This window comes from Colletotrichum lupini, chromosome 2 (assembly GCF_023278565.1).
Source record: "Colletotrichum lupini chromosome 2, complete sequence".
NCBI lineage: Eukaryota > Fungi > Ascomycota > Sordariomycetes > Glomerellales > Glomerellaceae > Colletotrichum > Colletotrichum lupini.
In genome coordinates this window covers 5,129,852-5,144,961 of record NC_064675.1, presented here as the reverse complement: position 1 = coordinate 5,144,961, position 15,110 = coordinate 5,129,852, and the positions used below count along the sequence as shown (strand labels likewise).

At 26.3% G+C, this 15,110-nt stretch overlaps 1 protein-coding gene across 1 annotated transcript; it reads left to right on the top strand.

Moving 5' to 3' along the window:
- Positions 1 to 1,443: 1,443 nt before the first annotated feature.
- CLUP02_03870 (uncharacterized protein) lies at positions 1,444 to 1,671 on the top strand (the record flags this gene model as incomplete). The annotated part of the gene is made up of 1 exon (XM_049282887.1): positions 1,444 to 1,671. The coding sequence occupies one exon, from the start codon at positions 1,444 to 1,446 to the stop codon at positions 1,669 to 1,671; it is 228 nt and encodes a 75-aa protein (XP_049140030.1).
- Positions 1,672 to 15,110: the final 13,439 nt, after the last annotated feature.

Sequence of the window (15,110 nt, the reverse complement as noted above, 5' to 3'; positions counted from 1 at the left end):
TATTATAAGTTATAACTAATCGTCCGAATTCTGAGGGCGAAGTAAGCGCTATAAAAGGGTTAAGGAATACGTTAGAATTTAGAGCGTCTAAGTCGATATACTTCTAGACCCCGACGCCCTTACTTATAGTATAAAGTGCGTTAAACTATTTAATTTAACTATCGTAGCTAGTTAGTTTAACTTAGGCTAAAGTAGGTATAAGTAAGTTAGTTATTTTAAAAAGATCGTAAAAATCGTATTAATAAGTACGTTATTATAATATAGGGTCTTAATTAAGAACTAGGCTTATAATTATTACGAGTTATAGTACGTAGTAATAGGTATACGGAGTATAGTAAAAGTGGCTTAATTATTAAAGTAGAAATAGATAAAAGGAAAAGGTCTATATATATAATATCTGAGATAGACACGTGATTTAGCACGTGACGGGTACTTTGTGAGGTGCGATTACTATCCCTGTTACGTGACAGAATCCTCTAATTTGTATGCTCGGGTTATATGACGCAAGTTTTCTCAACTTCACGTCTATATCGCGATGCTGATTTCCAACTAAACGGGTTATCACGAGCCCATTCAGCTCCCAATTTTTGAGCATTGAGAGGAATTTCTTCGCAGCAGCAGCAGCACTTTGTCCTTCTACACGTAAGTTGAGGCAAGAACGGTCCCCGAACAGAATGCCTAGTGACTATGCTCCCGCCGTGCCATGTATTCTTGCGATTCACGGTCCTTTCCATCGTATCCTGCACTCAATTGATCCGAATAACATGAGGATATAGACTCGCTTGAACAAAGCACATCCTCCACCGTGAATGAAATCGCCACAAAAAAAGGAGGCAAGACGTCTACACAACCACCTTCTCCATCAAGTGTCCAAACCCCGAACCCAACCCGCATTAGACTCAATTCCTTCCTTCTTGGCACCTTCCAGATTGTCAGCTCAGATAAGGCCTTTTCAAGGTATCTATAAAGCCCCGCGATCACCAGATTGCTGTGCCGCAAATCCTTCTACGCCCGGAGACTCCTTCAGCTCGCTTACTCAAGATACGAGAGGTTGAAAACGCTGTAAGTCTTTCGTATAAGACAGAGGGGTTTCTGAGAACCGATGATTTCACTCGTTGCCTTACTCAACCCCCTCCCCCGCTTCTTGTCAGCTCCTGGTGCCCCCCGATACTGTCAATTAAGACAGTGATCACTCGAGATTTAACGAATCCTATCGGTGGATGACTCCATAATAGGAATGTAGATAACATCCTCTCTCTTCATCACCTCGAATCTCCCAGCAAAAATGCCACATACCTTTGAATGCCAAACCTACATAAAGCATCACCAATTCTTTCAGCGAAGCACGTCAATCTCAAAGACAAAGGCACCATACTCCATCCGCACAGAAGCCTAAATCCCACTTCTCCAAACACTTCCCCCCCCCCCCCCCCAAAAATCAAAATGCAACTCAAATCTCTCTTCGCCCTCGCCCTCGCCGCCGCCGTCACAGCAGCAGCCGCCACCCCAGGCGGAACCGAGACCACCACCCTCGACAAGCGCGCCCCCACAAAGGCAGAGTGCTGCTGCTGCTACGGCGGCCCTTCCGTCGGCTGCGCCGCGGACCTCGACTGCGCGGGCTACACGCCCAGCATCGGCGTCTGCCTCGACACGCGGTGCCCGTTCAAATGAAACGGTGCGATTCGCAATGAGTAGTCTCTCGACTGGAACGGCGGATCTGTGCAGAAGGGGAGAAGAACAATAGGCTTGTGAGGACGGGTTTCCTCCAGAAGGCTTAGCAAGGTGCTGGGTGTGTACGCCGCCTAGATGGCCCATGGGGGTGGTCTACTCAATTGTGTCGTTCCGATCCTTCCGGCACACGGAACCCGTTGCGAGGGAAACCCTGGTATTGTTCAGAGTAAGTTCCTCAGCTTTGGAGGAGCAGACTTGGGTGCCTTTGTTTCCAACTTGATAACTGTTCAATGACGTCATCAATAAGAGAACGCATTTCTCAAAATAATCTTTTATATTGGATCATCACCATGGGTTGCGTCGTGCTGTGACATCCAATATTACATGCCTGAGACTAGGCCACCATTTACCTTGTCATCGGTATTCCGACCCTGGCGTCATCTTGCATGCGGCATCGTTCTGTTGTCTGCCCTGCACGTTCGCCTCGCCCTGCCCAACTGCAGCGCCGGTTCCCAGCATGAAAGCAAACGACATCGATTTTTCAAAGTCTATTCAACATTTTTCTTACCGCCTGCTCCTGATACGTTTTAAGGAGAATAGAACATTGGCGTCGAGTAGTTGCGTGGCTAACCTAGAGGAAGTCGACTCAGGGTACTTGGCTTGACTGCGATAGTGCGACATCTTAGGGATATCGCTCTCGGCAACCTCAGCCTCAGCCTCTCCAAAGAAGTCGCCATTCGTGCATTACCCAAATGATACATATAGCGCTGTGTTTATCACTGTTTGCTCTGCGCATATTAATCAAACTATTAAGACATAGGCTAAATAGGCATCTTTATCTATAGTATTAGTATCCCTAGTATAGGGTAGTTAGTTCGAACCGTAATTAACGAAAAGATTAATTAAACTATATAAATATATTAGTATCCCTATTATAAAGTAGTTGGTTCGAACCGTAGTTAACGAAGAGATTAATTAAACTATATAAATATTTACGTAGTAAATATAAAAAGGAGGTTCTAACTATAAGTTAGGCTAGTTATAATAATTATAAATAGGGCCCCTAATTAACCCCTACGTAGTCGGCTATATACCGTAGTTAAATTAGATTTCTAATTTAATACTAACTTTCTCTTTTTTTTATTAATTTAACTATTATAATTAGAAATATAATTCGACCTCGGGCCCGTTTACTAAGTCGTCTCCTTTTCCCCCTTTTTTCTACTCTTTTTATATAACCCATCCCTTTATTTATATAGTAACTTTTTTATTACTTACGAATTATTTTAATTCCTTATTTAATACTACTTTTATAAAAACGTTTACGAAGTTATTTTTATTATTAATCTAACGGATCTTAAGTATCTCGCGCCTTTTATATAATTACCTAAAGGTTATAATATTAATTATAAGCCTCTTTTCCTTCGTTATTCTTAATTTAATAAGGTATTTATATAATAAGTAAAAATTAGTATAAATAACTATTAAAATAAATAAAAAGCTAATTTAATTAGTAATTTTCCTTAGCGTTATTAAAATTACGTAAAAGAGGTTAACGTCGTTAATTATATTATAAACTTTTAACGCTAATACACTTCTTATTACTTACTTATTTTTAATTAATAAATAATAAATTATATTACTATATATAATAAATTTACTCTTACTTATACTCTTATTAATTAAAATAATAATATACTTTAACTACGAAGTAAAGTCGTTATTATTTATAAATAACCTATTAATAAAAATATAAAACTTACCAATTATAAAGTCGATTAAGTAATAAACGAGACCTCGATCGAAATTCGTTTATTATTACTTAAGCTACTTATTAAGTACTTTAATATCTCGTTTAATTAAATCTATAGCTTATACTACCCTAGCGTAATTAAAAATTATTTTAAATTAATAAATACTTATAATATATACCCCTCGTACGAGCTTAGCTTTATATTACTTTTTAATATTAGTTATATTTAAATTAACGAGGTTAATCTTCTTATCCTACCCCTTTTATTAAAAAACGACGGTTTCCCCTTTAATTATAAAAATCCCGTTATTAAATATTAAGGGGGTATTTATTATAAGGACCTTTTTTAGCATTATTAAAAAGCCCGCTTTTTAAAGCTCCTTATTCTCCTTTTTTATAAAGTTAATATTAAATAGGCTTAATATATTATTAGTTTATATTCCGATAATTTTAAATTAGTCGCTTTTATACTCCGTAATTGATAAATACGGGTCGTACGTAAAAATAACTATTAATAGTTAATTAATATAAAAATCGTAGTATATAGCTTATTAATAAGTGCCCGATTCTACGAGCTTATATAATAACTTAAGTACTTTAATAATCGTACTTTCTAAGTACTTACTAGCTATTTCTTTTAGTAAATAGGCTAGGATTTTCCTTATAAGCCCTATAGCTAATTAGGTATAGGCCTAGGTAATATTACGGCTCTAAATCTCGTATCCCTTTTTCTATAGTAATACTATTAGTACTATTATTAATCGTTAGTTATAGCGTTATATAATAAGTAATTATATAAGTAGTATTACTTTTTTAATATTACCGTACCCCTAAATTACGTATTTAGACTTTTCATATGGCTAGGGTATTCCTTTCTTTTTAATCTTATAAACTATTTATAATTTAAATATATAGAGGTTTATATATTTTTTTAGGTTATATAAGATAAATTAATAAACCCCTCGATTACGAAGAGTATTTACTTCGATAAGATCTAATCCCTTATACGGCTTTTTAATAATTATAATTACGCTTTTTTTATATAGTTTAATTATTAGCTCGAAATCGGCTTTCTCTTTTATTATATAAAAGGTATTAATTACCTTGTTATTAATAATAAATTATTACGTTAGGGCTTACTATTATAATCTTTTACGACGTCTCGCTAGTAATATTAATACCCTTTTAATAATTTCCTTTTCCTCGTTATTTATTAATACTATTATAATAATTTCGTTAAGGATAATTTCTTATATTTCTACCGTAAGTTATATAGTTTCTCTTAGTTTTTCTTTTTTTTATAAGTTAGAAATTACCTCGTTAAGATTTATATAGTACGGTCTAATTATTATAATTAATATTTTAAATAGCTAGTTACGATCTTTTATAACTATATAAGAGCGCTCGTTAATAAAAATTAATTTATATAGCTTAGTTTATTATTAAGTAGTTTCGTACTATACTCGTATATCCGAATTTAATAATATATTTAAATTAACCCCTATATTAGGCTTATTACGTATAATAATTACCTCGTTAACTTACTTTTTTATATTTACTTTGCGTAGTACCCGTATTATTTTTTTAAATACTTAGGCTCGTTAATTTACGTTTAGTAATAATAATAAGGCTAAAGTCGTTTTTAAATATATTCTAAATATTAATAGCGTTAGTATAAGCCCATTAGGCCTTATAATATCGTTATAATATTTAAATACTATTTAGAGGTATTCGTTATTAATAAAATCTAGATTTTCTTTTTTAATAATTCTAAACGCCCTTTTTAATTACTAATATACCCTTTTTACTTTTTTAATACTATAGTACGCTTTAATAAGTACGACTTTTAGCTATATACCGTAAGCCGTCGTATTATCCCTAAATTTTATTAACTTAAAGCTAGTATTAGCGTCGGTTCTAATACCGTTTAGCGGTCCTTAATATATATTAATCTAGCTTTTTTATAAAGCTACTTATATTATTTTTATTTATAAATCCTAGAGGAATTACCTTATTTAAAAAAATATAATTATATTAATTATATATAAACTAATTAACTATTTAAATAAAAGATATTAACGACGATTTCCTAATTAAAATTAAGCTTATTACGTAATTTAAACTTAAATTTATATAGGCTCTGCGTATTTATTTAATATTAATAATATACTTTCGTTAACTACTCTAGCGCCCCTATTTCGATATTATTATTACCTAATTACTTTAAAAAGTTATATAGCCTCGTAACTAATAAGTACCCGAATCTCTAATATAATCTTCTAAGCTCACTTTCCGTTAAGTAATTAATTAACTTTATATTATTAATAAGCTTTATAAACGCATACCCCTATTATCGTTCGACTATTTTAAAATACTTATTATTAAAAATTCTATTCCTCGTATTATTAAATATAATACCTAGTTAATCTATATCTTTTAAATATAAAAGAAATAGGGTATTAATAAGTAAAATATAAAAAGTTATCGTTTTAAAATGCGTCTCTACTTTTATTATACTTAGGGCGATAATTTCCTTACCTAGGCCAAAACTAATCCTCGTAATACCTACTATCGATATATTAAGTATTACTAGCGCAATTTTTTATAATACTCAGAATTACTCTTTTTTTTTAATTAATTATTATAATACCTTAGTATCTAAGATAATCCTATAAAAATTATTTAGGCCGTACTTTTTATTTATATAAAATACTTATACGAGCTTAGTATTTAAAGGATCTAAGTAATATAAAAAGGACCCCTTTAGCTACCCCTAGATTTACTTAGTATTATATTCTTTCTCTTTAAATATTAAAAAAAATAACGTCTTCTCTTTAATTATTAAAAAAATAGGCTTTAGTCTTATTAAATTCGCCCTTTTAGCTACTTCTATATCTATTATCTAAGGGACCTTCTTTTATTATTTATAAATAAAAGCCTACTTATTAAAAGCTTTTACTACCCTCTATTTATTTAGCCTCGTATATTTTCTAAAGGCTAATAAAATAAAAAAAGAGTAGTTAATATTATTAATTTCGTTATAATCTAATTCGTTAGTATAAGGGGTAAGATTTTCTTTATTTTCTAAATCTTTTATAGGGGGTATATATTTTAAGTTATTATTTTAGTTACCGTTACTAAGTTCTATACCCCCGGATCTACCCTTATATATAATAAGGAATTAGTTAAACTAATAAGGGCTAGTTTTATTATTTACTACCCTCGACTTTTTATATTATTTATATAATTTAGTACGCTCTTCTTTAGAGTAGTTACTTAACTAATATCTATCTTTCTTATAAATATAATATTACCTCTTTCGTTACCCTACTTATAAGTTAAATCTCTACTTATTTAACGAATCTAGGCCTCCTTACTAGCGATTATTATATCTAGCCTCTTTTCCTTTTTTATTATATATTTAATCAACTTAATATTATTAATAAGGGCCGTTATATATTTAGAAATAGGTTTAGTATAGTATTCTTATTTTAATATTAAAGCTAGATCTTAGTTTTAAGTAGAGCGTTTCGTAATTTTTAAATACTTAGTATAGGGTTATTTTTATTTTTAATATACGCTAAATTATAATATGAAAATATCTAATTTTTTACTTATTTATCCCCTTATTTAGCTAGGCTTTTATTAGCTTATTAATTTAATTAATAAGTTTTTTAAAGATCTTTACTCGTAATTTACCCTCTATTATCTTAGCTATAAATATAAAAAAAATCGCTCGTAGTTTAAATAGGAGCTCTAAGTTCTTATTATAAGTCTTAAAGCGGCTTTAGATTACGTTAATTATATTAAAAAAGTCGTTTCGATCGAGATTATATACTACTTTATAATAATAATTAAAGGCTTTGCTTACGAATATAATATTAATTACTAAATAGTATTAGTATTCCCTAATTCTAACTTTTTTATAATAATTATAAAATATCGTTAGGGTTTTTTATAAGACCTTATACTTCCCCCTAGAATATAATTTCTTTTTTAAGAAAATCCTTTTAAAATCTATAAATTATTTCGTATTTATTACTAAATTTTTAGTATTTATATACGATCCTTACGTTGCTACGTATTATTAAAACCTTTAGGTCGTTTACTTTCTTTTTTATTAACTAATCAGTACCGAATTTCGTATTAATAATAGTAATAAGTTATAAATTAAAATAAGTAAAATTATTAATTATTATACTTTTAGTACTATATTTTACCCCGTTATATCCTTTTATAATAATAAATTTCCATTAGTAATTATAAAAAGGAAATCTAAGTCGTTTACCCTTTTTTTAAATTTATTAAAGCGATTATACGCTCTATCGACCTATACTTAGTTTTATAATACGAATTCCTCTTTTATAATTATCGCTATTAATATTTTATATAGCTCTCGTAATTATAATTATATTAATAATACCCCTTGCTTATAAAAAAATCTATTAATTACTTTTATAATTCTTAAGCTTATACTTATAAACTATTTATCTAGCTAGTAATTAAAGTTATTTACAATTTTATAAAATAGCGGTTACCCCTATAGCCCCTTTTTCTTATAAACCTTAATTAAATAAATTAATATTGCGTTAATTTACTTATTATTAAGCTAATCTAAAATTTTATATATCTACGTCCCTTAATAATCTAGGTTAATATTTACCTATTTATAAAGGATTAGGATTTTATTTAGGATTGGGTTTTATTCTCTTTTTTTTTATCCTAACTTACTAAGGATTATACTTTAGCTTATACTTATATTAGTAATTACTAATATATTTAATCTTAACGGGGATATATTTAATCCGCGCGTTAGTTATAATAAATCCGTACTTTTATTACTTAACGGATTTATTAGGGTTTAAGAAATTCCCACTTCCTCTTATTATCTCGCTACTACTCTCGTTTTTATTATTTTTAATAATTATTATTACCTTTCTAAATTGCTAACTATCGTACTTATTAAGATCCTCTTTTTTATTTAATATAAAAAGGTAGGTTTTAGTAGTTCCTTTTTATAATAATAATAATAAACGTTTATATTATTATAAAAAGATATAGTAATTAATCTCGGGATCTTTATTAATTACTAATTTTTATTATTTTATATATTTCTAACCTCTTAAGCCTCGTACTCTTTATAATTTCTAAATAACTTCTTTTCTTAACTTACTTCTTTTAGGGTAGTATTTTATAAAAATAGTTAAAAATAAACGCTAAGTAGCTCGTAAAAGAACTATATAAGTTATTAAGAACCGTATAGGCTATTAAATATAGTTAACGAAGTTAAGCCCTCTTTTTTATAAAATCGTAAATTTTAAAGACTTACTAAAAATACCTATTTATTACTTATACGTAGTAGGGTTAAATACTTTAGAAATCTTATTTTTTATAGCCTCTTAATACCCTATTTTATATTTTTTAAGTAGTTTTTTTTATAACTTAATTATAATTAGGTAATTATTACTTACTAACGATCCCTTTTATTATTTAGTTAATTTTTTAAAATTAATAATTTCGTACTGGGAGTTAGTATAAAAAGAAGCCCTTTAGTAGCCCTTTAGAAAATTCTTTTTTTTTTCTTTTTAAATCCTCGTTTTTTTAACTTTTTTTTAAATTAATAATAACTTTAATAAGAGGTTATAGGACTAATTTAAAGTAGCCGCTTTTTTTTTAAATTAATCTCTAAGATCCGTAATATTCTTAACTCGATATTATTAAGACTTCTAAATTCTCTCCTTTCTTATTAAACCGTCCCCTATATTATATTCTTAAGTAATACTTAAGGGGTAATTAAGGGAGCTATAAAGAGGTTATTTAAATTACGGGCTTAAAGTCGTATTTATAAAATCCTCGTAATAATAAACTTTTTTATATATTATAAATTTCTTAACTTAATAATTCTTATAGGGTTATTTTTATTACTAAGTAAGAATATTTATATTTAGAAATCCCTTTTTTTAATTACGTAGTACTCTTTTATATTATATTATTAAGCTCGTTCGTTATGCTAATTAATTAAGTAAATAGTCGTTATATAAGTATTTCTTTATACTAATTTAATTAGTTAATTTTTAATTATAAGCCGGCTATAAAAAAGTTATTTAATAAAAAGCTGCTCGGGGTAATAGTAAAAAGCTAGTTATTTAAGCGGTTTTATTAATTAACGTAGTTTAATATAATAAACGTTAACCTCTCGTAAATAATAAAGGGCTATAATTACTTAATTCCGTATAGTATTTAAAAATCGCCTCTTTTTTTATTTATTTTTATAAGGTTAATTAGTATAAATTTCCTATTTTATATAGTATTAAGAAGTCGTTTTTTCTACGTAGCGAGATACTTTACTAATTTATAATAATAAAATTTAATTATTAATTAGTATTAATATCCCTATTATAGGGTAGTTAGTTCGAACCGTAGTTAACGAAAAGATTAATTAAACTATATAAATATTTACGTAGTAAGTATAAAAAGGAAGTTCTAATTATAAGTTAGGCTAGCTACGATAATTATAAATAGGGCCCTTAATTAGCCCCTACGTAGTTAGCTATATACCGCGGTCGAATTAGACTTCTAATTTAATAAAATATTTACGTAGTAAGTATAAAAAAGAGGTTTTAACTATAGGTTAGGCTAGCTATAATAATTATAAATAGGGCCCCTAATTAGCCCCTATATAGTTAGTTATATATTATAATTAAATTAAACTTCTAATCTAATACTAACTTTCTCTTTTTTTTATTAATTTAATTATTATAATTAAAAATATAATTCGACCTTAGGCCCGTTTACTAAATCGTTTCCTTTTTTCCCTTTTTTTTATTCTTTTTATATAATTTATTTTTTTATTTATATATTAATTTTTTTATTACTTACGAATTACTCTAACCCTTTATTAAGTATTATTTTTACAAAAGCGTTAGTAAGGTTATTATTATTATTAATCTAACGGATCTTAAGTATTTTACGCCTTTTATATAATTACTTAAAGGTTATAATATTAATTATAAACCTTTTTTTTTTATTCTTAATTTAATAAGGTATTTATATAGTAAGTAAAAATCGGTATAAATAATTATTAAAATAAGTAAAAAGCTAAGTTAATTAGTAATTTTCTTTAGCGTTATTAAAATTACGCAAGAGAAGTTAACGTTATTAATTATATTATAAACCTTTAATACTAATATACTTCTTATTACTTACTTATTTTTAGTTAATAAGTAATAGATTATATTATTATATATAATAAATTCGCTTTTATTTATACTCTCGTTAACTAGGATAATAATATACTTTAATTACGAAATAAGGTCGTTATTATTTATAAATAACTTATTAATAAAGACGTAGAGCTTACTAATTATAACGTTAATTAAGTAATAAACGAGGCCTTAATCGAGATTCGTTTATTATTATTTAAGCTATTTATTAAGTACTTTAACGTCTCGTTTAGTTAAATTTATAACTTACGTTACTTTAATATAATTAAAAATTACCTTAGGTTAATAAATATTTATAATATATACTCCTTACGTAAGCTTAGCCTTATACTACTTTTTAACGTTAGTTATATTTAAATTAATAAAGTTAATTTTCTTACTTTACCCTTTTTATTAAAAAATAACGGTTTCCTTTTTAATAACAAGAATCTTATTATTGAATACTAAGGGGGTATTTATTATAAAAACCTTTTTTAGCTTCGTTACGAAGCCCACTTTTTAAAGCTCCTTATCCTCTTTTTTATAAAATTAATATTAAATAGGCCTAATATATTATTAATCTATATTTTAATAATCCTAAATTAATTACTTTTATATTTAAAAACTAATAAGTACGGGTTATATATAAATATAATTATTAATAATTAATTAATATAAAAATCGTAATAAGTAGCTTATTAATAAGTACCCGATTTTACGAGCTTATATAATAGCTTAAGTACTTTAATAATCGTACTTTCTAAGTACTTACTAGCTATTTTTTTTAATAAATAGGCTAGGATTCTTTTATAAGCCCTATAGCTAGTTAGGTATAGGCCTAAGTAATATTATAGCTCTAAATCTTATATCCCTTCTTTTATAATAATATTATTAATACTATTATTAATTATTAACTATAGTGCTATATAATAAGTAATTATATAAGTAGCGTTACCTTTTTAATATTATTATATTTTTAAATTACGTATTTAGATTTTTTATATAGTGGTTTTTCTTTTAGCTTTATAAGTATAAAAGATCGACCTTAACGGGATTACGCTTTTAAAAGAAATTATATAATATAGTATACTTTTTAACTATATAATACGCATAATATATCCTAAGTACGCGCTTAACGTAATATAATAATTTTAATATAAAAACCGCTATTTAATTTAGGATAAGTAAGCTACCCTCTTTAGTAGTAGTACTAGCTAAAAAAGTTAATAATAGAGGTTAGCTATAATAATTAGCTATAATAGTTAGCTATAATAGTTAGAAGCGGCCCTTAACCGCAGAGGTTCTAAACTTTAATAATAATATAAAGGTTTTTAAAAAAAGGGCTAAATAAGCTAATATTTATTACTCTTCGTACTAAAGCTCGTAAAAATTCTTTTTATCCTTATCGCTTCTAATATTACCTAAAGCTACTTTTTATTTAAACTGAATAAATTTACTAAATAAATTTACTAAATAAATCTATTAAATAAATTTATTAAATACATTTATTAAAGAAATTTATTAAATAAATTTATTAAATAAATTTATTAAATAAACTTATTAATATATAAACTACTACTTAAATAGCTAGTTAAATAACTAGTTAAGAAGTTAGCTAGTTAAAATATTATTTTAATAAGAACCTGTTTTAAAAATACTTATTAATAAGTTTACCTTTTTTAAACCAAGTACCCTTTTTAGTTAGCTTAATACTATAGTTATTATAATTACTATAAATACGCTTAAAGATTAGTAAAATACTTTTTAATAATATAGAATTTAGTTAGGTAATAGTATAAATACTATAAATAGCTAGGTTAATACGGACGTTAAGATTTAATATATTAACGCTAGCTTAGTTATAGTAGTTATAATAAACGAGCTAAAGGTATATAAAGTTAAAGTAATAAGCTAGCGCTTTAAAAAACTTTTATAAGACCCCTTAAATAATAATAATACTTATATAAAAAAATAGATTATACTAGACCTAGCTACTTATATAGGCTAGTATTAAGAAGTTTTATATATATTAAAATAAGTAAAGCTCGCTCTATAAGTAGTTAGAACTTAAGAGGACTATAGTAAAAAGTTAGGAGTTTTAGTTAGTAATTAGGTATAGAGTATATTATACTTAGTTTTCTTTAATACGTAATATACGGTACGGCCCCGGCAGATTGCTCTATTAGGGGGTTAGATGTTTTATATAACTAGGGTATTCCTTTTTTTTTTAATTTTATAAACTATTTATAATTTAAATATACGGAGGTTTATATATATTTTTTAAGTTATAAAAGATAAATTAATAAACCCCTCGATCGTAAAAAGTATTTATTTTAATAAAATCTAATCCCTTATATAGCTTTTTAATAATTATAATTACGCTTTCTTTACGTAATTTAACCGCTAGCTCAAAATCGGCTTTTTTATTATTATATAAAAAGTATTAATTACCTCGTTATTAGTAATAAATTATTACGTTAGGGCTTATTATTATAGTTTTTTATAATATTTTACTAATAATATTAGTACCCTTTTAATAATTTCCTCTTCCTTATCGTTTATTAGTATTATTACGACGATTTTATTAAAAATAATTTCCTAAGCTTTTACTACGGGTTATATAATTTTCCTTAGCTCTTTTTTTTTTATAAATTAAAAATTACTTCGCTAGGATCCCTATAATATAATCTAACTACCGTAATTAATACTTCGAGGGGCTAGTTAAGATCCCTCGTAATTATATAAAAGTATTTAGTAATAAAAATTAATTTATATAGCTTAGTTTATTATTAAGTAGTTTCGTACTATACTCGTATATCCGAATTTAATAATATATTTAAATTAACCCCTATATTAGGCTTATTACGTATAATAATTACCTCGTTAACTTACTTTTTTATATTTACTTTGCGTAGTACCCGTATTATTTTTTTAATTACTTAGGCTCGTTAATTTACGTTTAGTAATAATAATAAGGCTAAAGTCGTTTTTAAATATATTCTAAATATTAATAGCGTTAGTATAAGCCCATTAGGCCTTATAATATCGCTATAATATTTAAATACTATTTAGAGGTATTCGTTATTAATAAAATCTAGATTTTCTTTTTTAATAATTCTAAACGCCCTTTTTAATTACTAATATACCCTTTTTACTTTTTTAATACTATAGTACGCTTTAATAAGTACGACTTTTAGCTATATACCGTAAGCCGTCGTATTATCCCTAAATTTTATTAACTTAAAGCTAGTATTAGCGTCGGTTCTAATACCGTTTAGCGGTCCTTAATATATATTAATCTAGCTTTTTTATAAAGCTACTTATATTATTTTTATTTATAAATCTTAAAAGAATTACTTTATTTAAAAATATATAGCTACGTTAATTATATATAAAACTAGCTAACTATTTAAAAAGAAAATATTAATAACGATTTCCTAATTAAAGTTAAGCTTATTACGTAATTTAAATTTAAATTTACGTAAGCTCTGCGCATTTATTTAGTATTAATAGTATATTTTTATTAACTACTTTAGCGCTCCTATTTTAATATTATTATTACTTAATTATTTTAAAAGGTTATATAGCTTTATAATTAACGAGTACTCGAATTTTTAATATAGTTATCTAAGCTTACTTTTTATTAAATAATTAATTAACTTTATATTATTAATAAGCCTTATAAACGCATACCCCTATTATCGTTTAATTATTTCGAAATACTTATTACTAAAGATTCTATTCTTTATATTATTAAATATAATACTTAGTTAATTTATATTTTTTAAATATAAAAGAAATAGGGTATTAATAAGTAAAATATAAAAAGTTATTATTCCGAAGTACGTTTTTATTTTTACTATACTTAGGGCAACGATTTCTTTACTTAGGCTAAAGCTAATCTTTATAATACTTATTATTAATATATTAAATATTACTAACGCAATTTTTTATGATACTTAGAATTACCCTTTTTTTCTTATTAACTATTATAATACCCTAGTATTTAGGATAATTATATAAAAATTATTTAAACCGTATTTTTTATTTATATAAAATACTTATACGAGCTTAGTATTCGAGTAATTTAAGTAATATAAAAAGGACACCTCTAGCTACCCCTAGATTTACTTAGTATTGTTTTTTTAAGTATTAAGAGAGGTAGCGTCTTCTCTTTAAATATTAAAAAAATAGGCTTTAGCCTTATTAAATTTACCTTTTTAACTATTTTTATATCTATTATTTAAGGGACCTTCTCTTATTATTTATAAATAAAAGCCTATTTATTAAGAGCTTTTACTACCGTTTATTTATTTAGCTTTATATATTTTTTAAAGGCTAACGGGGTAAAAAAAAAGTAATTTATATTATTAATTTCGTTATAATTTAATTTATTAATATAGGGGGTAAGATCTTCCTTATTTTTTAAATTTTTTATAAGGGGCGGATATTCTAAGCCGCTACTTTAATTATTATTACTAAGT